The sequence below is a fragment of the Ranitomeya variabilis genome, chromosome 1 (genome assembly GCF_051348905.1).
Source record: "Ranitomeya variabilis isolate aRanVar5 chromosome 1, aRanVar5.hap1, whole genome shotgun sequence".
NCBI classification, from domain to species: domain Eukaryota; kingdom Metazoa; phylum Chordata; class Amphibia; order Anura; family Dendrobatidae; genus Ranitomeya; species Ranitomeya variabilis.
This window is the reverse complement of record NC_135232.1, coordinates 757,501,136-757,519,889: the sequence shown is the minus strand read 5'-3', so window position 1 is coordinate 757,519,889 and position 18,754 is coordinate 757,501,136. Positions and strand designations below refer to the sequence as shown.

Below are 18,754 nucleotides of genomic sequence, written 5' to 3'. Positions count from 1 at the left end.
AGAATTTGTGGGCGAAAAAATCATTTTTGTGAAAACAAATGCGATTTTTTATTTTCACGGCTCTACATTATAAACTTCTGTGAAGCACTTGGGGGTTCAAAGTGCTCACCACACATCTAGATAAGTTTCTTGGGGGGTCTAGTTTCCAAAATGGTGTCACTTGTGGGGGGTTTCCACTGTTTAGGCACATTAGGGGCTCTCCAAACGCGACATGGCATCCGATCTCAATTCCAGCCAATTCTGCATTGAAACAGTCAAACGGTGCTCCTTCACTTCCAAGCTCTGCGGTGCGCCCAAACAGTGGTTTACCTCCACATATGGGGTATCGGCGTACTCAGGAAAAATTGCACAACAAAATTTGTGGTTAAATTTCTGTTTTTACACTTGTGAAAATTAAAAAAAATGGTTCTGAAGTAAAATGTTTGCAAAAAAAAGTTAAATGTTCATTTTTTTCTTCCACATTGTTTCAGTTCCTGTGAAGTACGTAAAGGGTTAATAAACTTCTTGAATGTGGTTTTGAGCATCTTGAGGGGTGCAGTTTTTAGAATGGTGTCACACTTAGTTATTTTCTATCATATAGACCCCTCAAAATCACTTCAAAGGTGATGTGGTCCCTAAAAAAAACATGGTGTTGTAAAAATGAGAAATTGCTGGTCAACTTTTAACCCTTATAACTCCCTAACAAAACAAAAAAATTGTTTCCAAAATTGTGCTGATGTAAAGTAGACATGTGAGAAATGTTATTTATTAACTATTTTTTGTGACATATCTCTCTGATTTAAGGGCATAAAAATACAAAGTTTGAAAATTGCAAAATTTTAAAAATTTTCGCCATATTTCCATTTTTTTAATAAATAATTGCAAGTAATATCGAAGAAATGTTACCACTAACTTGAAGTACAACATGTCACGAAAAAACAATCTCAGAATCAGCGGGATCCGATAAAGCGTTCCAGAGTTATAACCTCTTAAAGTGACACTGGTCAGAATTGTAAAAATTGGCTCGGTCATTAAGTACCAAATTGGCTCTGTCACTAAGGGGTTAAAGGGCTGTTTGTTTGTTTTTTGTTTTTTTTTGTGGACAACCATAGAGTGGGTGGGAGGTTGTCCATACCCTAGGGTGTGGTCTGGGGCTTAAATAGCTGGGCTCCAGAGGCAGTCAGTGTTTAGCATGTGTGGAGAGAAGAACTTCAGGAAAGTTCTGATGTTGGTGCTAAACGGAACCAGGAGGTTTTGCTAACCTTTAGCGGGGCAGATCCCCACAGCTGCAGAGATTGTGAGATACCATTTTGTTTTGTTTTCCTGTTTTGCCCAAAGGGTTGTGTTTATTTTCACGTCACATTGGTTTATGTCGCATACATAATAAAACAAAAGATTTGAAGAGACAGTGTTCCCACGTCTACCTCAGTGTGCAACCGAGTGAACCGATCTACGTGTGTGTACATATGTGTTTACTTGTGTGTGTGTATATAATGTGTGTACATGTGTATATATATATAATGCATACTTGTGTGTGTATATGTGTGTACTTGTGTGTGTATATAATGTGTGTACTCGTGTGTGTGTGTGTGTATATGTGTGTGTATATATAGTGTGTGTGTGTATATGTGTGTACTTCTGTGTGTGCATCTAATGTGTGTACTCATGTGTGTGTGTGTGTCTATATGTGTGTGTATATATAATGTGTGTGTGTGTGTGTGTGTGTGTATATATGTGTGTACGTGTGTGTGTGTGTGTGTGTGTATAAGGTCCCTTTCACACATAATTTTTTTTGCTATCAGTCGCAATCCGTAGAATTTTGAAAAAAATGGATCCAGCGACTGATGCCGCCAAATCCGTTGTTTTCTCCCAGACTCGTATTAGCAAATGATTGCCTCACGTTTCATCTGTCGTTCTCCGGATCCATCGAAAATTGTTTGTCCGGCGGCCGGAGACAGCAAAGTAATGTTTTTTGTGTACGTGGAAAAAAACCAGACAGCAACGGATCCGTCGCCATCCGTCGTTTGCTCAAATGGAATCCTATGGGCGCTGGATCCGTCAAATGACGGAATCTGGCAACGGATTCCATTTTTTTTTAACTGAGCATGCTCCAATTTTTTTAGGATCCAATTAGCCAGATCGGCTAGTCTGATCAGGCAAAAACCGAATCCATCGCATCAGTTTTTCACAATCTGGGATGGATCGAGCCAACAGATTGTGACTGACGGCAAAAATTGATGTGAAAGGGGCCTAATGTGTGTGTGTGTGTGTTTGTGTGTGTGTACACACAGCTCTGGCAAAAATTAAGAGACCACTGCAAAATGTTCAGATTGTCTGATTTTTCTCTTTATTGGTATATTTTTGAGTAAAATGTAAATTGCTCTTTTATTGCATAAAGTACTGACAACATGTCTCCAAATTTCCAAGCAATAAATTTTGTATTTATTTTCTGAAAATGAGAAATGGTCAAAATAACAAAAAAATGCATTGCTTGCAGACCTCAAATAATGCAAATAAAAAAAAAGTTAAAAATAATTTAGAAACAACAATACTAATGTTTTTTACTCAGGAAGAGTTCACAAATCAATATTCTGTGGAATAACCATGATTTTTAATCACAGCTTTCATGCGTCTTGGCATGCTTTCCACCAGTCTTTCACACTGCTTTTTGGTGACTTTATGCCACTCCTGGTACAAAAATGTAAGCAGATCTTTTTGTTTGATGGCTTGTGACTATCCATCTTCCTCTTGATTACATTACAGAGGTTTTCAATGGGGTTCAGGTCTGGAGATTGGGCTGGCCATGACAGGGATTTGATGTGGTGGTTCTTCATCCACACCTTGATTGACCTAGCTGTGTGGCATGGGGCATTGTCCTGCTGGAAAAACCAGTCCTCAGAGTTGGGGAACATTGCCTGAGCAGAAGGAATCAACTGTTTTTCCAGGATAACCTTGTATGCAGCTTGATTCATACATCCTTAGTAAAGATTAACCTGCCCAATTCCAGCCTTGCTGAAGCATCCCCAGATCATCACCGATCCTCCACCAAATTTCACTGTGGGTGCAAGACACTGTGCCTTGTACGCCTCTCCAGGTCTCCGTCTAACCATTAGACGACCAGGTGTTGGGCAAAGCTGAAAATTAGACTCATCAGAGAAGATTACCTTACTCCAGTCCTCTATGGTCCATTCCTTATGGTGTTTGGCAAACTTCAGCCTGGCTCTCCTTTGCTTCTCATTGATGAAAGGCTTTTTTCTAGCTTTACATGACTTGAGTCCTGCCTCTAGGAGCCTGTTACGAACTGTTCTTCTATGCACTTCACCCCAGCTGCCATTTGCCATTCCTTTCGTAGGTCACTTGATGTTATCCTGCGGTTGCTGAGTGACATTCGAATAAGATGACGGTCATCACGGTCAGTGGAGAGTCTTTTTCACACATTGCCGGTCGGTAGCTTTGTGTCCCCAATGTCTGCTACTTGACCTTGCTGTAATGGACTGCCGTCTTAGAAATTTTATGGATGGAGGCAACATGATGCTCACTGTATCCCTCTGCTAGTAAAGCTAAACTTGAGCCTTTCTTTTCCTCACTCAAGACTTTTCTTTTCAACTCCTTTGGCATGGTTAAAAGTTATTTTTTCATTCCTATTACTTTTGGATATTACTAGCACTTGCTTTGCCATCCAGCTTGTCCTATTGCAAGAGGATTGTGAACACCACAGCAGGGTTTTTTATACTTTCCTTCGTTAAATAAGATTTGGTTCAGGTGATCACCTAATCAGAAGCACATTAAGTAGAATGAGGTGTACTCTGGTTGGAATTCAACTGACAGTGGAATGGAATGGCTGTCAGACATGTAGAGAAGCTGGTTTTTACATAACTGTGCAGTGGTCTCTTAATTTTTGCCAGAGCTGTGTATATGTATGTGTGTACTTGTGTGTATATGTGTATGTGTATATATATATATATATATATATATATATATATATATATATATATATAATGTGTGTACTTGTGTGTATATGTGTATGTGTATATATATATATATATATATATATATATATATATATATATATATATAATGTGTGTACTTGTGTGTATATGTGTATGTGTATATATATATATATATATATATATATATATATATATATATATATATAATGTGTGTACTTGTGTGTATATGTTTACACATATGTGTACAGGTATAACATAAGCCATGTGTACAGGTATAACATAAGCCATGTGTACAGGTATAACATAAGCCATGTGTACAGGTATAACATAAGCCATGTGGACAGGTATAACATAAGCCATGTGGACAGGTATAACATAAGCCATATGGACAGGTATAACATAAGCCATGTGTACAGAAGCACCGCAGCCAGACGATAACCCGTCACCATGCACAGCTACCGTACTACAGCTACACACAGCACAAGTGACTGCTTGGCTCCTCCCACACACGTGACTGATCACCTGATCGTGACATCATCAAAGGTCCTTTCGCTGACTAGGATGTAGCCTGTGCTGTGATGCTGCCCCAGCTGGGATCCCTGCGCCCTGTAGTCCGGCGGTGACCGCTCTCCCGCCGTGTGTCCCCTCGGCGCCTCCTGTGAGTGTGCCTGGGGCTCCGGGACGGTCAGTCAGGGCGGGACTCCCAGTGACAACATTGCGCTCCGCTGTGACACTCCTGGCAGGGTCAGGCTTGTGCCACCCCAGCATGGATGAAGAGGAGACTGCCGACATTGGCTTCCTGCCGGACCTGGCCGTGGGCATGGACACGTTCATTCACCGCATTGACTCCACGGAGGTGATCTACCAGCCGCGCCGGAAACGTGCGAAGTTGGTGGGGAAATACCTGATGGGCGACCTGCTGGGGGAGGGCTCGTACGGCAAGGTGAAGGAGATGCTGGACTCGGACACCCTGTGCCGCCGCGCCGTCAAGATCCTCAAGAAGAAGAAGCTGCGGAGGATCCCGAATGGGGAGGCGAACGTCAAGAAGTGAGTGTGTGACCCCGGGAGGGCGGCCGAGGGGGCTGTGACCCCGGGAGGGCGGCCGAGGGGGCTGTGACCCCGGGAGGGCGGCCGAGGGGGCTGTGACCCCGGGAGGGCGGCCGAGGGGGCTGTGACCCCGGGAGGGCGGCCGAGGGGGCTGTGACCCCGGGAGGGCGGCCGAGGGGGCTGTGACCCCGGGAGGGCGGCCGAGGGGGCTGTGACCCCGGGAGGGCGGCCGAGGGGGCTGTGACCCCGGGAGGGCGGCCGAGGGGGCTGTGACCCCGGGAGGGCGGCCGAGGGGGCTGTGACCCCGGGAGGGCGGCCGAGGGGGCTGTGACCCCGGGAGGGCGGCCGAGGGGGCTGTGACCCCGGGAGGGCGGCCGAGGGGGGCAGCACACAGGACCCATGGTACCTGTCAGCCCAGGACGTCTCGTACATCCGTGTGACCGCTGCAGCCGATCAGTGCAGTAGTGCGGTACACCGGATTGGGACGGGGCATTATACGGTATTCTTACACACTTTCACATTCCTACTACACAACCCCTTTAGAAATGATATGTAACTTTAGGCACATGGCTGTTCCCCTGTTGGGATGTTCGGACTTATATCCACTTTCAGGAAACCGACTTCACATCCAGTATAGTCACAATCGGGTTGTCACCCAACTTTCCTAGTGTCCAGAATGGTAGGATAGCCAGAGAGGGGTAAATAATGGTGTATGGCGGCTGCCATGTTGGTTGTCACCCAGATCACGAACGTGCGATCATTGGAGGGACAGCCGCTACATGATCGTCCTATCCAGGGAGCGATTCCCCACAACAGGGCAGGAGGGGCGACACGGCACACCTGGGGGGGCTATTTATCTTAGGCCACGGTCACACGGTCAGTATTTGGCATCAGTATCTACAAGCCCAAACCAGGAGAGGAGCAATAACAGAAACCCGTCACCACTTCTGGATTATCCCCTCCTGACCCAATGCTGCTGGTGTGAACGTGGCCTTAGTCGGGATGTCACCGCTGCAGCCAGTAACCGGACACTGGAGGAGTGCCGGAGCTGCGACTCTACAGCAGGGGACGGTGAGGAACGGCTCCATTTGTTATTTTCATGCTGCGCAATCCAATGGAAAAGGTACAATTCTTAGCGGAAAAGCCTTTAAAGGGGCGGTCCACTACCGCAGACTACTGCACAGTTTTTTCAGATACAGGCTTCTGGCTCCCAATGGCCTACAATGGTAAAATGGGCTGTTCGCTCCCCTCCTTGGGTGCTGCCTCTCCACTGCTCAGGTCCTGACTTACTGGTTATGGTAGTCATATCAGACCTGCCGCCATTAACCGTAGGCTGGGCTTGTGGAGGCCAGGAGCCTACATCCAGGAAATATCTGTAATCCCGAGGCCAGTTAGCTCACGCTCTTACACCTCTCGGCCCCTCTGAGCCCTATGTCCTGGCAGCAGATATGTGACATATTTGTTTATGTCGCAGGAATGGTGGGGTTCACGGTTCAGAGTGACCAAAAGGTGCAAGTGCAGGAGATAAGTATACTTTTTTTTTATTGACAACATCAGTCTCTAGGCATTCGAATGGGGTGTTCATTAGTGGACAATCCCTTTAATTTTGGCTTTGTACATTATAATTTGTTATTGATGTGCATTTTTAACTTAACAACAGATTTTTGGGCCTTATGAACACGTGGATCATTGAATGTGCATTTAATATAAGTGAAATATTCGTGGATCCATACATCACTTGTTCACAAGTCCCACAAGTCTGGAGTAGAATGCCCCTCCTGTCCCAGCACTCTTGGGGCCAGCTGCTAAGATATTTTGGCCATTGAATGAGGAGTCAATCTGTTTCCATGTTTGCTTGCCATGGACAATCCTTTCTTCAGGGATTCCCTATGTGCCACGCTGACACAGACGTGTATTGTCTGGTACTGTATAGGGGGAGCAGCTATCGGGCACACGTGGGTTAGTGCCTATAGACGGGCCTGCACAGTGCTCATCTTGTTTGCCACTAACTTGGAGTCTATGCAGGTCGGATGCACATTGTGGCCTAGAACTGCCGGTCACCAGTAGAGCAATTGATGTCCATAGCATGTAGTTGCCCCTGTCCATGGATGTAGCCTACAGGCTCCATGGCTTTGAGCTGATATACTATAGCAATCTCTACATTTTCATTAATATTTCCCTTTCCATTTTCCTATCACTGACCTTCCCATTATCATTACAGGTTTTCCTTCTTTCCTATACTGATTGCTTTTGGAGAGTATCTGAGAGTGGTACCCAACAATTAAAATCAAAGCTATTTCGAAAACATCAGTTTTTCATGTTCTGTTAACTGCAGTTACAGTGCCTTTAAAAAGTATTCAAACTCTGTGAATTTATCCACGTTTTTTTAATGTTACAGTCACAAACGTAATTGTATTTTCTGTATTCTGCCAACACAAAGTAGCAGGTATTTGTGAAGTCTGAAAATTGTGACGTGCGTTTGTACTCAGGCCCCTGAGTCATTACTTTATTGGATCACCTTTCCCTGCAATTACTGCTACAAGTCTTTTGGGGGTAGATCTCTACCAGCCCTGCACATTCAGAAGCTGAAATTTTTGCCCATTCGTCTTTGCAAACTAGCACTAGCTCAGTGAGAATGCATGGAGAGCTTCTGTGAACAGCAATTTTCAGGTCTCGTCACAGATTCTCAATGGGGTTTAGATCTGGACATTGGGCCATTCAAATACATGACTATGCTTTGATCTTAACCATTGTAGTTTGGTCATATGTTTAGGGTTGTTGTCTTGAAAGGAGAACCTACACCCCAGTCACAAGTCTTTTGCAGCCTGTAAGAGGTTTTACTCCAGGACTGTCCTGTATTTAGCTCAATTAATCTACCCATCAATTCTGACAAGCTTCCATGTCCCTGCTGAAGAAAAGCATCCCCATAGCTTCATGCTGCCACCACCATGTTTGATGGCGGGGATGTGTTTGTTTTTTTTGTTTTTTTTAGCATGATGTGCAGTGTTTAGTTTTTCACCACACACATCATTTAGCCCCCAAAAATTCTACTTTGGTCTCATCTGACCAGAGCAACTTTCACAAGCTAGCTATGTTCCCCACATGGCGTTTTGGACATCTTATGAGTTCTTTTAAAAAACGACTTGTTTTCTTCCCACACTTCCATAAAGGCCAGATGTGTGGAGTATATGATTAAGGCCACGTTCACACATTCAGTATTTGATCAGTATTTTACATCAGATCTGTAAGCTAAAATAGGAGTGGAACAATCAGAGGAAAAGTATAATAGAAACCACTTCTGCATTTTTGACGCGCTGGTGATTTTGGCTTACAAATACTGATGTAAAATACTCACCAAATAATGAATATGTGAATGTGGCCTAATAGTTGTCCAGTGGACAGACTCTCCTGCATGAGCTGTGAATATTTGCAGCTCCTCCAGAGTAACCATGGACCTCTTGGCTGCTTCTTCTTTTTTTCCCCTTGCTTGGTATGTCCGTTTAGGTGGACCACCATGTCTTGGTAGGTCTACTGTTGTGCCATAAGCTTTCTATTTCTGGATGATGAATTGAACAGTGCTTTGTGGGATGTTCTCCACAACTTTAGCCCTGACTGGTCTGGTCTGTTCCTAAGTTTACATGGTGCCGTTTGATCTCTAATGTTCTCAAACAAACCTCTGAGGCCTTCGCAGAACAGCTGTAGTTATTCTGAGAATATACACTGCTCAAAAACATAAAGGGAACACTAAAATCCCACCTCCTAGATATCACTGGATGAAATATTCCAGTTGTAAATCTTTATTCATTACATAGTGGAATGTGTTGAGAACAATAAAACCTAAAAATGATCAATGTAAATCACAACTAATATCCCATGGAGGTCTGGAGTTGGAATGATGCTCAAAATCAAAGTGGAAAATAAAGTTACAGGCTGATCCAACTTCAGTGGAAATACCTCAAGACAAGGAAATGATTCTCAGTAGTGTGTGTGGCCTCCACGTGTCTGTATGACCTCCCTACAATGCCTGGGCATGCTCCTGATGAGGCGGTGGATGATCTCCTGAGGGATGTCCTCCCAGACCTGAACTAAAGCATCCGTCAACTACAGTCTGTGGTGCAACGTGACGTTGGTGGATGGTGTGAGACATGATGTCCCAGATGTGTTCAATTGAATTCAGGTCAGAGGAACGGGCGGGCCAGTCCATAGCTTCAATGCCTTCATCTTGGAGGAACTGCTGACACACTCCAGCCACATGAGGTCTGGCATTGTCCTGCATTATTTGGAACCCAGGGCCAACCGCAGCAGCATATGGTCTCACAAGGGGTCTGTGTCATGATTCCCAATGGCAGGGAAACATCAAAACACAAAGATAACGGACGAGCTCTGGGTGATGGAATCTCGAGCTGACCGTGAGCTAAATCTACCACACAACTAATAGTAGCCAGGCAGCATACCTGATTAACCCTAGATGCCACGCGCCAGCCGGAGGACTAACTACCCCTGGTAGAGGAAGGAACAGACCTGGCTTACCTCTAGGGAAATACCCCAAAAGATGATAGCAGCCCCCCACATGTAATGACGGTGAGTTTAGAGGAAAAGACATACACAGTATGAAGGTAGATTTAGCAAAGAGAGGTCCACTTACTAGTTAGCAGAAGGATACAAAAGAGGACTTCACGGTCAACTGAAAACCCTATCAAAAAACCATCCTGAAATTACTTTAAGACTCCTGTGTCAACTCATGACACAGGAGTGGCAATTTCAGCCCACAAGAGCTTCCAGCTACAGAGAATAACAAAACTGCAAACTGGACAAAAGATACAAAACAAAAGGACAAAGTCCACTTAGCTGATCAGCAGACTAGTAGCAGGAACATGCAACCGAAGGCTCTGGTTACAATGATGACCGGCAAGGAAATGACTGGAGAGCAAGGCTAAATAGGAAACTCCCAAACACTGATGGGAGCAGGTGAACTGAGACAGCAAAGACACACAAGTCACCAGTACCACCAGCAACCACCAGGGGAGCCCAAAAGCGGATTCACAACAGTACCCCCCCCCTTAAGGAAGGGGCACCGAACCCTCACGAGAACCACCAGGACGATCTGGATGAGCCCTATGAAAGGCACGAACCAAATCCGAGGCATGAACATCAGAGGCAGTTACCCAAGAATTATCTTCTTGACCATAGCCCTTCCATTTAACCAGATACTGAAGTCTCCGTCTGGAAATACGGGAGTCCAGGATCTTCTCCACAACGTACTCCAATTCACCCCCTACCAGCACAGGAGCAGGAGGTTCAGTAGAAGGAACCACCGGTACCTCATACCTCCGCAACAACGACCGATGGAATACATTATGGATAGCGAAAGATGCCGGGAGGTCCAAACGAAAGGACACAGGGTTAAGAATCTCCAAAATCCTATAAGGACCGATGAACCGGGGCTTAAACTTAGGAGAAGAAACCCTCATAGGGACAAAACGGGAAGACAACCACACCAAGTCCCCAACATGAAGGCGAGGACCAACACGACGCCGGCGGTTAGCAAACTGCTGAGTCCTCTCCTGGGACAACTTCAAATTGTCCACCACTTGTCCTCAAATCCGATGCAACCGATCCACCACAGCATCAACTCCCGGACAATCCGAAGATTCCACCTGACCAGATGAAAAACGAGGGTGAAACCCTGAATTGCAAAAGAAAGGGGAAACCAAAGTGGCAGAACTAGCCCGATTATTAAGAGCAAACTCTGCCAACGGCAAAAAGGCAACCCAGTCATCCTGATCCGCAGACACAAAACACCTCAAATAAGTCTCCAAAGTTTGATTAGCTCGCTCCGTCTGGCCATTAGTCTGAGGATGGAATGCAGACGAAAAAGACAAATCAATTCCCAACCTGGAACAGAATGTCCGCCAAAATCTAGACACGAACTGGGTTCCCCTGTCAGAAACGATGTTTTCCGGAATCCCATGCAGGCGAACCACATTTTGAAAAAACAGAGGGACCAATTCAGATGAGGAAGGCAACTTAGGCAATGGCACCAAATGGACCATTTTAGAAAAACGGTCACACACCACCCAGATGACAGACATCTTCTGAGAAACAGGGAGATCAGAAATAAAGTCCATAGAGATGTGCGTCCAAGGCCTCTTCGGAATAGGCAAGGGCAACAATAACCCACTAGCCCTAGAACAACAAGGCTTGGCCCGAGCACAAACATCACAAGACTGCACAAAAACACGCACATCTCGAGACAGGGAAGGCCACCAGAAGGACCTAGCCACCAAATCTCTAGTACCAAAAATTCCAGGATGACCTGCCAGAGTAGAAGAATGAACTTCCGAGATGACTCTACTGGTCCAATCATCAGGAACAAACAGTCTGCCAGGTGGACAACGATCAGGTCTATCTGCCTGAAATTCTTGCAAAGCACGTCGCAAGTCTGGGGAGACAGCAGACAAAACCACCCCATCCTTAAGGATACCAGCAGGTTCAGAATCCCCAGGAGAGTCAGGCTCAAAACTCCTAGAAAGAGCATCTGCCTTCACATTTTTAGAACCCGGTAAGTATGAGACCACAAAATTAAACCGAGAAAAAAAACAACGACCAGCGTGCCTGTCTAGGATTCAGGCGCCTGGCAGACTCCAGATAAATCAGATTCTTGTGATCAGTCAAAACCACCACCTGATGTCTGGCACCCTCAAGCCAATGACGCCACTCCTCAAACGCCCACTTCATGGCCAAAAGCTCCCGATTACCAACATCATAGTTTCGCTCGGCGGCCGAAAATTTACGAGAAAAGAACGCACAAGGGCTCATCACTGAGCAATCGGAACTTTTCTGCGACAAAACCGCCCCTGCTCCGATCTCGGAAGCATCGACCTCAACCTGAAAGGGAAGAGAAACATCAGGCTGGCGCAACACAGGAGCAGACGAAAAGCGGCGCTTAAGCTCCCGAAAGGCCTCCACAGCAGCAGGGGACCAATCGGCAACATCAGCACCCTTCAGTCAAAGGTTTAGCAACGCCAGAAAACCCAGTTATAAATCGACGATAGAAATTAGCAAAGCCCAAGAATTTCTGAAGACTCTTAAGAGAAGTAGGCTGCGTCCAGTCACAAATAGCCCGAACCTTAACAGGGTCCATCTCAACAGAAGAAGGGGAAAAAATGTACCCCAAAAAAGAAATCTTTTGAACCCCAAAAACACACTTTGAACCCTTTACACACAAAGAACTAGTCCGCAAAACCTGAAAAACCCTCCTGACCTGTTGAACATGAGACTCCCAGTCATCAGAAAAAATCAAAATATCGTCCAAATACACAATCATAAATTTATCCAAATATTCACGGAAAATATCATGCATAAAGGACTGAAAGACCGAAGGTGCATTTGAAAGGCCGAAAGGCATTACTAAATGCGGTTTTCCACTCATCCCCCTGCTTAATTCGCACCAAATTATACGCCCCACGAAGATCAATCTTAGAGAACCACTTAGCCCCTCTTATGCGAGCAAACAAATCCGTCAACAAAGGCAACGGATACTGATATTTGACTGTAATTTTATTCAGGAGTCGATAATCAATACAAGGCCTCAGAGAGCCATCCTTCTTAGACACAAAGAAAAAACCAGCTCCTAAAGGAGATGAAGAAGGACGAATATGTCCCTTTTCCAGGGACTCCTTAATACCTTAATATACTCTCGCATAGCAGCATGTTCAGGCACAGATAAATTAAACAAACGACCCTTTGGAAATTTACTGCCAGGAATCAGATCTATGGCGCAATCACAATCTCTGTGGGGAGGGAGAAAACCAATCTTAGGCTCTTCAAAAACATCACGATAATCAGACAAAAATGCTGGAATCTCAGAGGGAGTAGATGACGAAATGGAAACCAAAGGTACATCCCCATGAGCCCCCCGACATCCCCAGCTTATCACAGACATTGTTTTCCAGTCAAGGACTGGGTTATGAGATTGTAACCATGGTAATCCAAGCACTAAAACATCATGTAAATTGTACAACACAAGGAAGCGAATCACCTCCTGATGGTCTGGAGTCATACGCATAGTCACTTGCGTCCAGAATTGTGGTTTATTACTAGCCAAAGGGGTAGAATCAATACCCTTCAGAGGTATAGGGACTTCCAGTGGCTCTAAATCAAACCCACAGTGCCTGGCAAAGGACCAATCCATAAGACTCAGGGCGGCGCCAGAGTCCACATAGGCATCCACAGTAATAACTGATAATGAACAAATCAAGGTTACAGACAGAATAAATTTAGACTGTAAAGTGCAAATAGACTTGTCAGCCTTCTTTGTGCGTTTAGAGCATGCTGATATAACATGAGCAGAATCACCACAATAGAAACATAACCCATTTTTACGCCTGTAATTCTGCCGCTCGCTTCTGGACAGAGTTCTGTCACATTGCATATTCTCTGGCGACTTTTCAGAAGATACCGCCAAATGGTGCACAGGCTTGCGCTCCCGCAAACGCCGATCAATCTGAATAGCCATTGTCATGGACTCATTCAGACCTGTAGGCGCAGGGAACCCGACCATAACATCCTTAACGGCATCAGAGAGGCCCTCTCTGAAATTTGCCGCTAGGGCGCACTCATTCCACTGAGTAAGCACAGACCATTTACGAAATTTTTGGCAGTATATCTCAGCTTCATCTTGCCCTTGAGATAGGGCTATCAAAGCTTTTTCAGCTTGAATCTCCAAATTAGGTTCCTCATAAAGCAAGCCTAAAGCCAGAAAAAAGGCATCCACATTGAGCAACGCAGGATCCCCTGGTGTCAATGAAAATGCCCAGTTTTGAGGGTCACCTCGCAGCAAAGAAATCACAATCTTAACCTGCTGGACAGGATCTCCAGAGGAGTGAGGTCTGAGAGAAAGGAATAATTTACAATTATATTTGAAATTCAGAAACCGAGATCTATCTCCGGAAAACACCTCTGGTGTAGGAATCTTAGGTTCAGACATCGGAGTATGTATAACAAATTCTTGTAAATTTTGAACCTTAGTAGCAAGATTATTTAAACCTGCAGCCAAGCTCTGAGTATCCATCTTTAAACAGGTGAGATCAGAGCCATTCAAGGATTAGAAGGAGAGAAAGGCAAAGGCTGTAATTAGAGCTGAAATACAACTGATCCAACTATGGAGCAAACAGGAAAAAAAAAACAAAAAAAAACTCTACAGACTTCTTTTTCTCTCCTTTCTTCTGCCAGTAACTTTAACACGGGCCGGTCATACTGTCATGATTCCCAATGGCAGGGAAACATCAAAACACAAAGATAACGGACGAGCTCTGGGTGATGGAATCTCGAGCTGACCGTGAGCTAAATCTACCACACAACAAATAGTAGCCAGGGAGCATACCTGATTAACCCTAGATGCCACGCGCCAGCCGGAGGACTAACTACCCCTGGTAGAGGAAGGAACAGACCTGGCTTACCTCTAGGGAAATACCCCAAAAGATGATAGCAGCCCCCCACATGTAATGACGGTGAGTTTAGAGGAAAAGACATACACAGTATGAAGGTAGATTTAGCAAAGAGAGGTCCACTTACTAGATAGCAGAAGGATACAAAAGAGGACTTCACGGTCAACTGAAAACCCTATCAAAAAACCATCCTGAAATTACTTTAAGACTCCTGTGTCAACTCATGACACAGGAGTGGCAATTTCAGCCCACAAGAGCTTCCAGCTACAGAGAATAACAAAACTGCAAACTGGACAAAAGATACAAAACAAAAGGACAAAGTCCACTTAGCTGATCAGCAGACTAGTAGCAGGAACATGCAACCGAAGGCTCTGGTTACAATGATGACCGGCAAGGAAATGACTGGAGAGCAAGGCTAAATAGGAAACTCCCAAACACTGATGGGAGCAGGTGAACTGAGACAGCAAAGACACACAAGTCACCAGTACCACCAGCAACCACCAGGGGAGCCCAAAAGCGGATTCACAACAGGTCTGAGGATCTCATTTCGGTACCTAATGGCAGTCAGGCTACCTCTGGCGAGCACATGGAGGGCTGTGCGGCCCTCAAAAGAAACCACCCCACACCATTACTGACCCACTGCCAAACCGGTCATGCTAAAGGATGTTGCAGGCAGCAGATCGCTCTCCACGGCGTCTCCAGACTCTGTGACGTCTGTCACATGTGCTCAGTGTGAACCTGCTTTCATCTGTGAAGAGCACAGGGCACCAGTGGCGAATTTGCCAATCCTGGTGTTCTGTGGCAAATGCCAAGCGTTCTGCCCGGTGTTGGGCTGTGAGCACAATCCCCATCTGTGGACGTCGGGCACTCACGCGATCCTCATGGAGTTGGTTTTTAACTTTTTGTGCAGACACATGCACATTTGTGGCCTGCTGGGGTCATTTTGCAGAGCTCTGGTAGTGCTCCTCCTGTTCTTCCTTGCACAAAGGCTGAGGTAGCGGTCCTGCTGCTGGGTTGTTGCTCTCCTACGGCCCCCTCCACGTCTCCTGGTGTACTGGCCTGTCTCCTGGTAGCGCCTCTGGACACTTTGCTGACAGACACAGCAAACCACCTTGCCACAGCTCGCATTGATGTGCCATCCTGGATGAGCTGCACTACCTGAGCCACTTGTGTGGGTTGTAGAGTCCGTCTCATGCTACCATGAGTCTGAAAGCAAAACCAACATTCAAAAGTGACCAAAACAGCAGCCAGAAAGCATTGGTACTGAGATGTGGTCTGTGGTCCCCACTTGCTGAACCACTGCTTTATTGAGTGTGTCTTGTTAATTGCCAATAATTTCCATCTGTTGTCTATTCCATTTGCACAACAGCATGTGAAATTGATTGTCAATCAGTGTTGCTTCCTAAGTGGACAGTTTGATTTCACAGAAGTTTGATTTACTTGGAGTTATATTCTGTTGCTTAAGTGTTATTTTTTTGAGCAGTGTATTACACACAGATGGACTCTCTCTATTAATTATGTGACTTCTCGAGGCAATTGGTCACTCAGCATTTTATTTAGAGGTATCATTCTACAGGGGGCTGAATACAAATGCACATCACAATTTTTAGATTCATATTTTTTAAAATGTTTTAAAAAACATAATTTCCTTTTATACTTCAGATACTCTTTGTATTGGTATATCGCATAAAATCCCAATTAAATATGTTTACGTTTTATGGGTGTAATGCAAAAAAAAAAAAAAAAATGTTGAAAAGTACACAAAGTATTAATATTTTTTCAAGGCACTGTATACACACATTTAATTACAAAAATATTCACGAGAGTGCTTCATTAAGCATCAAAGCCACCATGCATAGGTTAACCAAAGCAATACCAGCAGTGACAGTGTGGGGACAGGCAAGTGTAATTTATCATGTCACTCCAATTTTGTCCTTTCAAACTAAACAGCCGGAAACATTAAAGGCTACATCAGGGACTTTATAAAAAACAAAAAATGTACCCAAGCACTAACAGGCAGGTAATTGCGACTTACCTGCCTGTTGTGCACAGCGCTGTTCCTCCCCGGCTCCTGCTGGGGATTCAGAAGCTGCTGCTAACTTCACGTCTACAGAGAGCAGACTTCTTATCCGCTCCGCTATGTCGACCGGTCGGGACTACCAGCGTCATTCTGATTGACAGCTGGATCACCGTTGTCTAACTGGGGGAGTCGGCTGTCATTCAGGATGATGGGTAAATGCACGTCACAATTTGGCGTGTGTGCTGTGTCCAATTTTCTAGCAATATACGGAAAGCACGGGTTTTGGTGCCGACGTACAATCTGTTTGCACAATTGTTTTCTCAAAGTGTTTACTCCAAAGTCCTGCCGCAAATTCATTGAAATGCTGTATCATTTTTACGCAACTACAAGTTGTGCAAAACATTTGACAGTCAAGTGTGCTCAACTAATTCACAATAATTGATGCCACTAAAGTGGTGTAAACTACACCAGAAATGTACTCCAGGGGTAACTCGACAGATGAAGGATGCGCCAAATTCAACAAGAATCACCCTCTTGGTTTGTTGCATCTTACTGCAGTGCACAGTTCAAGACTGGCATTTTTAATCAAACTTTTAGGCAAAGTTCATTTTTTTTTTTTTTTTTTTTTTTATTTAAGTTCTTCACTCGGAAACCGTTTCAGGAATGCTCCTTTTTTGTGCAGGTTTAGGAGGAGATTTTTTTGTTTGTTTGTTTTTCCTGAAAAGGTTTTGGAAGACTTTTTTTGTAGTGGTTTTTGCAGTTTTTTGATTTGGCAGTATGTAGAGGTTTCCTTCCGTCACTGTTTCAGGCTTTTTTAAAAAAAATTCTTTAAGACATGTGCACATGAAGTCTTTTTCTGGTGGAATTGTGCTGGAAAAAGCTCCACGACAACATAATGTACAGCAATGTGAAAGCGAATTTGCTGTGCACATGTACTTTCTATTATTATTTCATGTAACTTCTTTTAGGGTTAGGAAATCCTGAAAGTAGCATGTTCGTCCTTAGTGCGGTGTTCACTTGGGAGGCATTTGCTTGATCGCTGGCTTTTTCCTGTAGTAGCTTTGCCTGGGAAGCGCCAGCATCTTAAGATGTCATGTGCACATACCCTTAGGCAAAAAGAAAAAAAATTATTTTAATGAACGGTAAAGTGGATTTCCCATGCAGGTGGATCTGAGGAGTTCTCCAAGCTTTTTGAATCTGTTTTAGTGGGTGATTCTGGAGGAGATGATCCGCTAAAAAACTCTTTAAAAACTTTCAAGGCAAGAAGGTGATCCGAAACTAGTCTGAGATACGGAAAGCTTTTCCCATTTAATGTTTTAGGGAAGACACTTTTGCATTCTAGAGTTCACTAGTGACAGTTACACCCATGAAGTCTGTAGATAATGTATAGTGTACGGGTCCATATACATGGACCAACCGGTGGCACGATACGACCACTGGTCCGTAAACTTTTACTAATTGGCGGCCATTTAAATGCCTTTTTACACAGACCCTAAGGCCGGCGTCACACTAGCGAGTTTTACGGACGTATGAGAGGTGCAGAAAATACGCATTACACACGGCCCAATGATTCTCTATGGCCCAGCTCCTATCAGCCGTATTTTACGGATCTGTATTATACGGTCTTCTACGGCCGTAGAAAATCGCAGCATGCTGCGTTTGTCATTGTATTGCGCAAAAGAATCGCCAATGAAAGTCTATGGGGGCGAGAAAAATACGGATTACACACGGACCAGCAGTGTGACTTGCGAGAAATACGCACCGGTGTTCTCTACCAGCTTTTCTATAGAACACCGCTGCGTATTTCTCGCAAGTCACACTGCTGGTCCGTGTGTAATCCGTATTTTTCTCGCCCCCATAGACTTTCATTGGCGATTTTTTTTTTATTTTTTTGCGCAATACGGTGACAAACGCAGCATGCTGCGATTTTGTACGGCCGTAGAAGACCGTATAATACGGATCAGTAAAATACGGCTGATAGGAGCTGGGCCATAGAGAATCATTGGGCCGTGTGTTATGCGTATTTTACGGACGTAGTTTATGCGCTCATACGTCCATAAAACTCGCCAGTGTGACGCCGGCCTAACTCTTCAGCCTAATTAATTATTTCATAACTTGGACTTTTCTGGACACAGCCATGGCAAACATGGTTTTGTGGGGATTTTTTTGTTTTTATTTTATTTTTAGGTGGGTGATTTGAATTTTTTTTTAATGCTTTAAAAAACTTGTTCCATATTTTCTTTCTTTGTTAATCTTGGGGAACTTGAACCTGCAATCATTGGATCGCTTGTACTATGTACTGCTATGTA

At 44.6% G+C, this 18,754-nt stretch overlaps 1 protein-coding gene across 1 annotated transcript in view; it reads left to right on the top strand.

The window, feature by feature from the left end:
* The first annotated feature begins 4,402 nt into the window (after positions 1-4,402).
* Positions 4,403-18,754, top strand: part of STK11 (serine/threonine kinase 11) — a 132,697-nt gene continuing 118,345 nt past the window's right edge. The window contains exon 1 of the mRNA XM_077271405.1: positions 4,403-4,976. Within this exon, the coding sequence (XP_077127520.1) occupies positions 4,696-4,976 (281 nt within the window). The 5' untranslated portion in view covers positions 4,403-4,695. The remainder of the gene's footprint in view (positions 4,977-18,754) is intronic.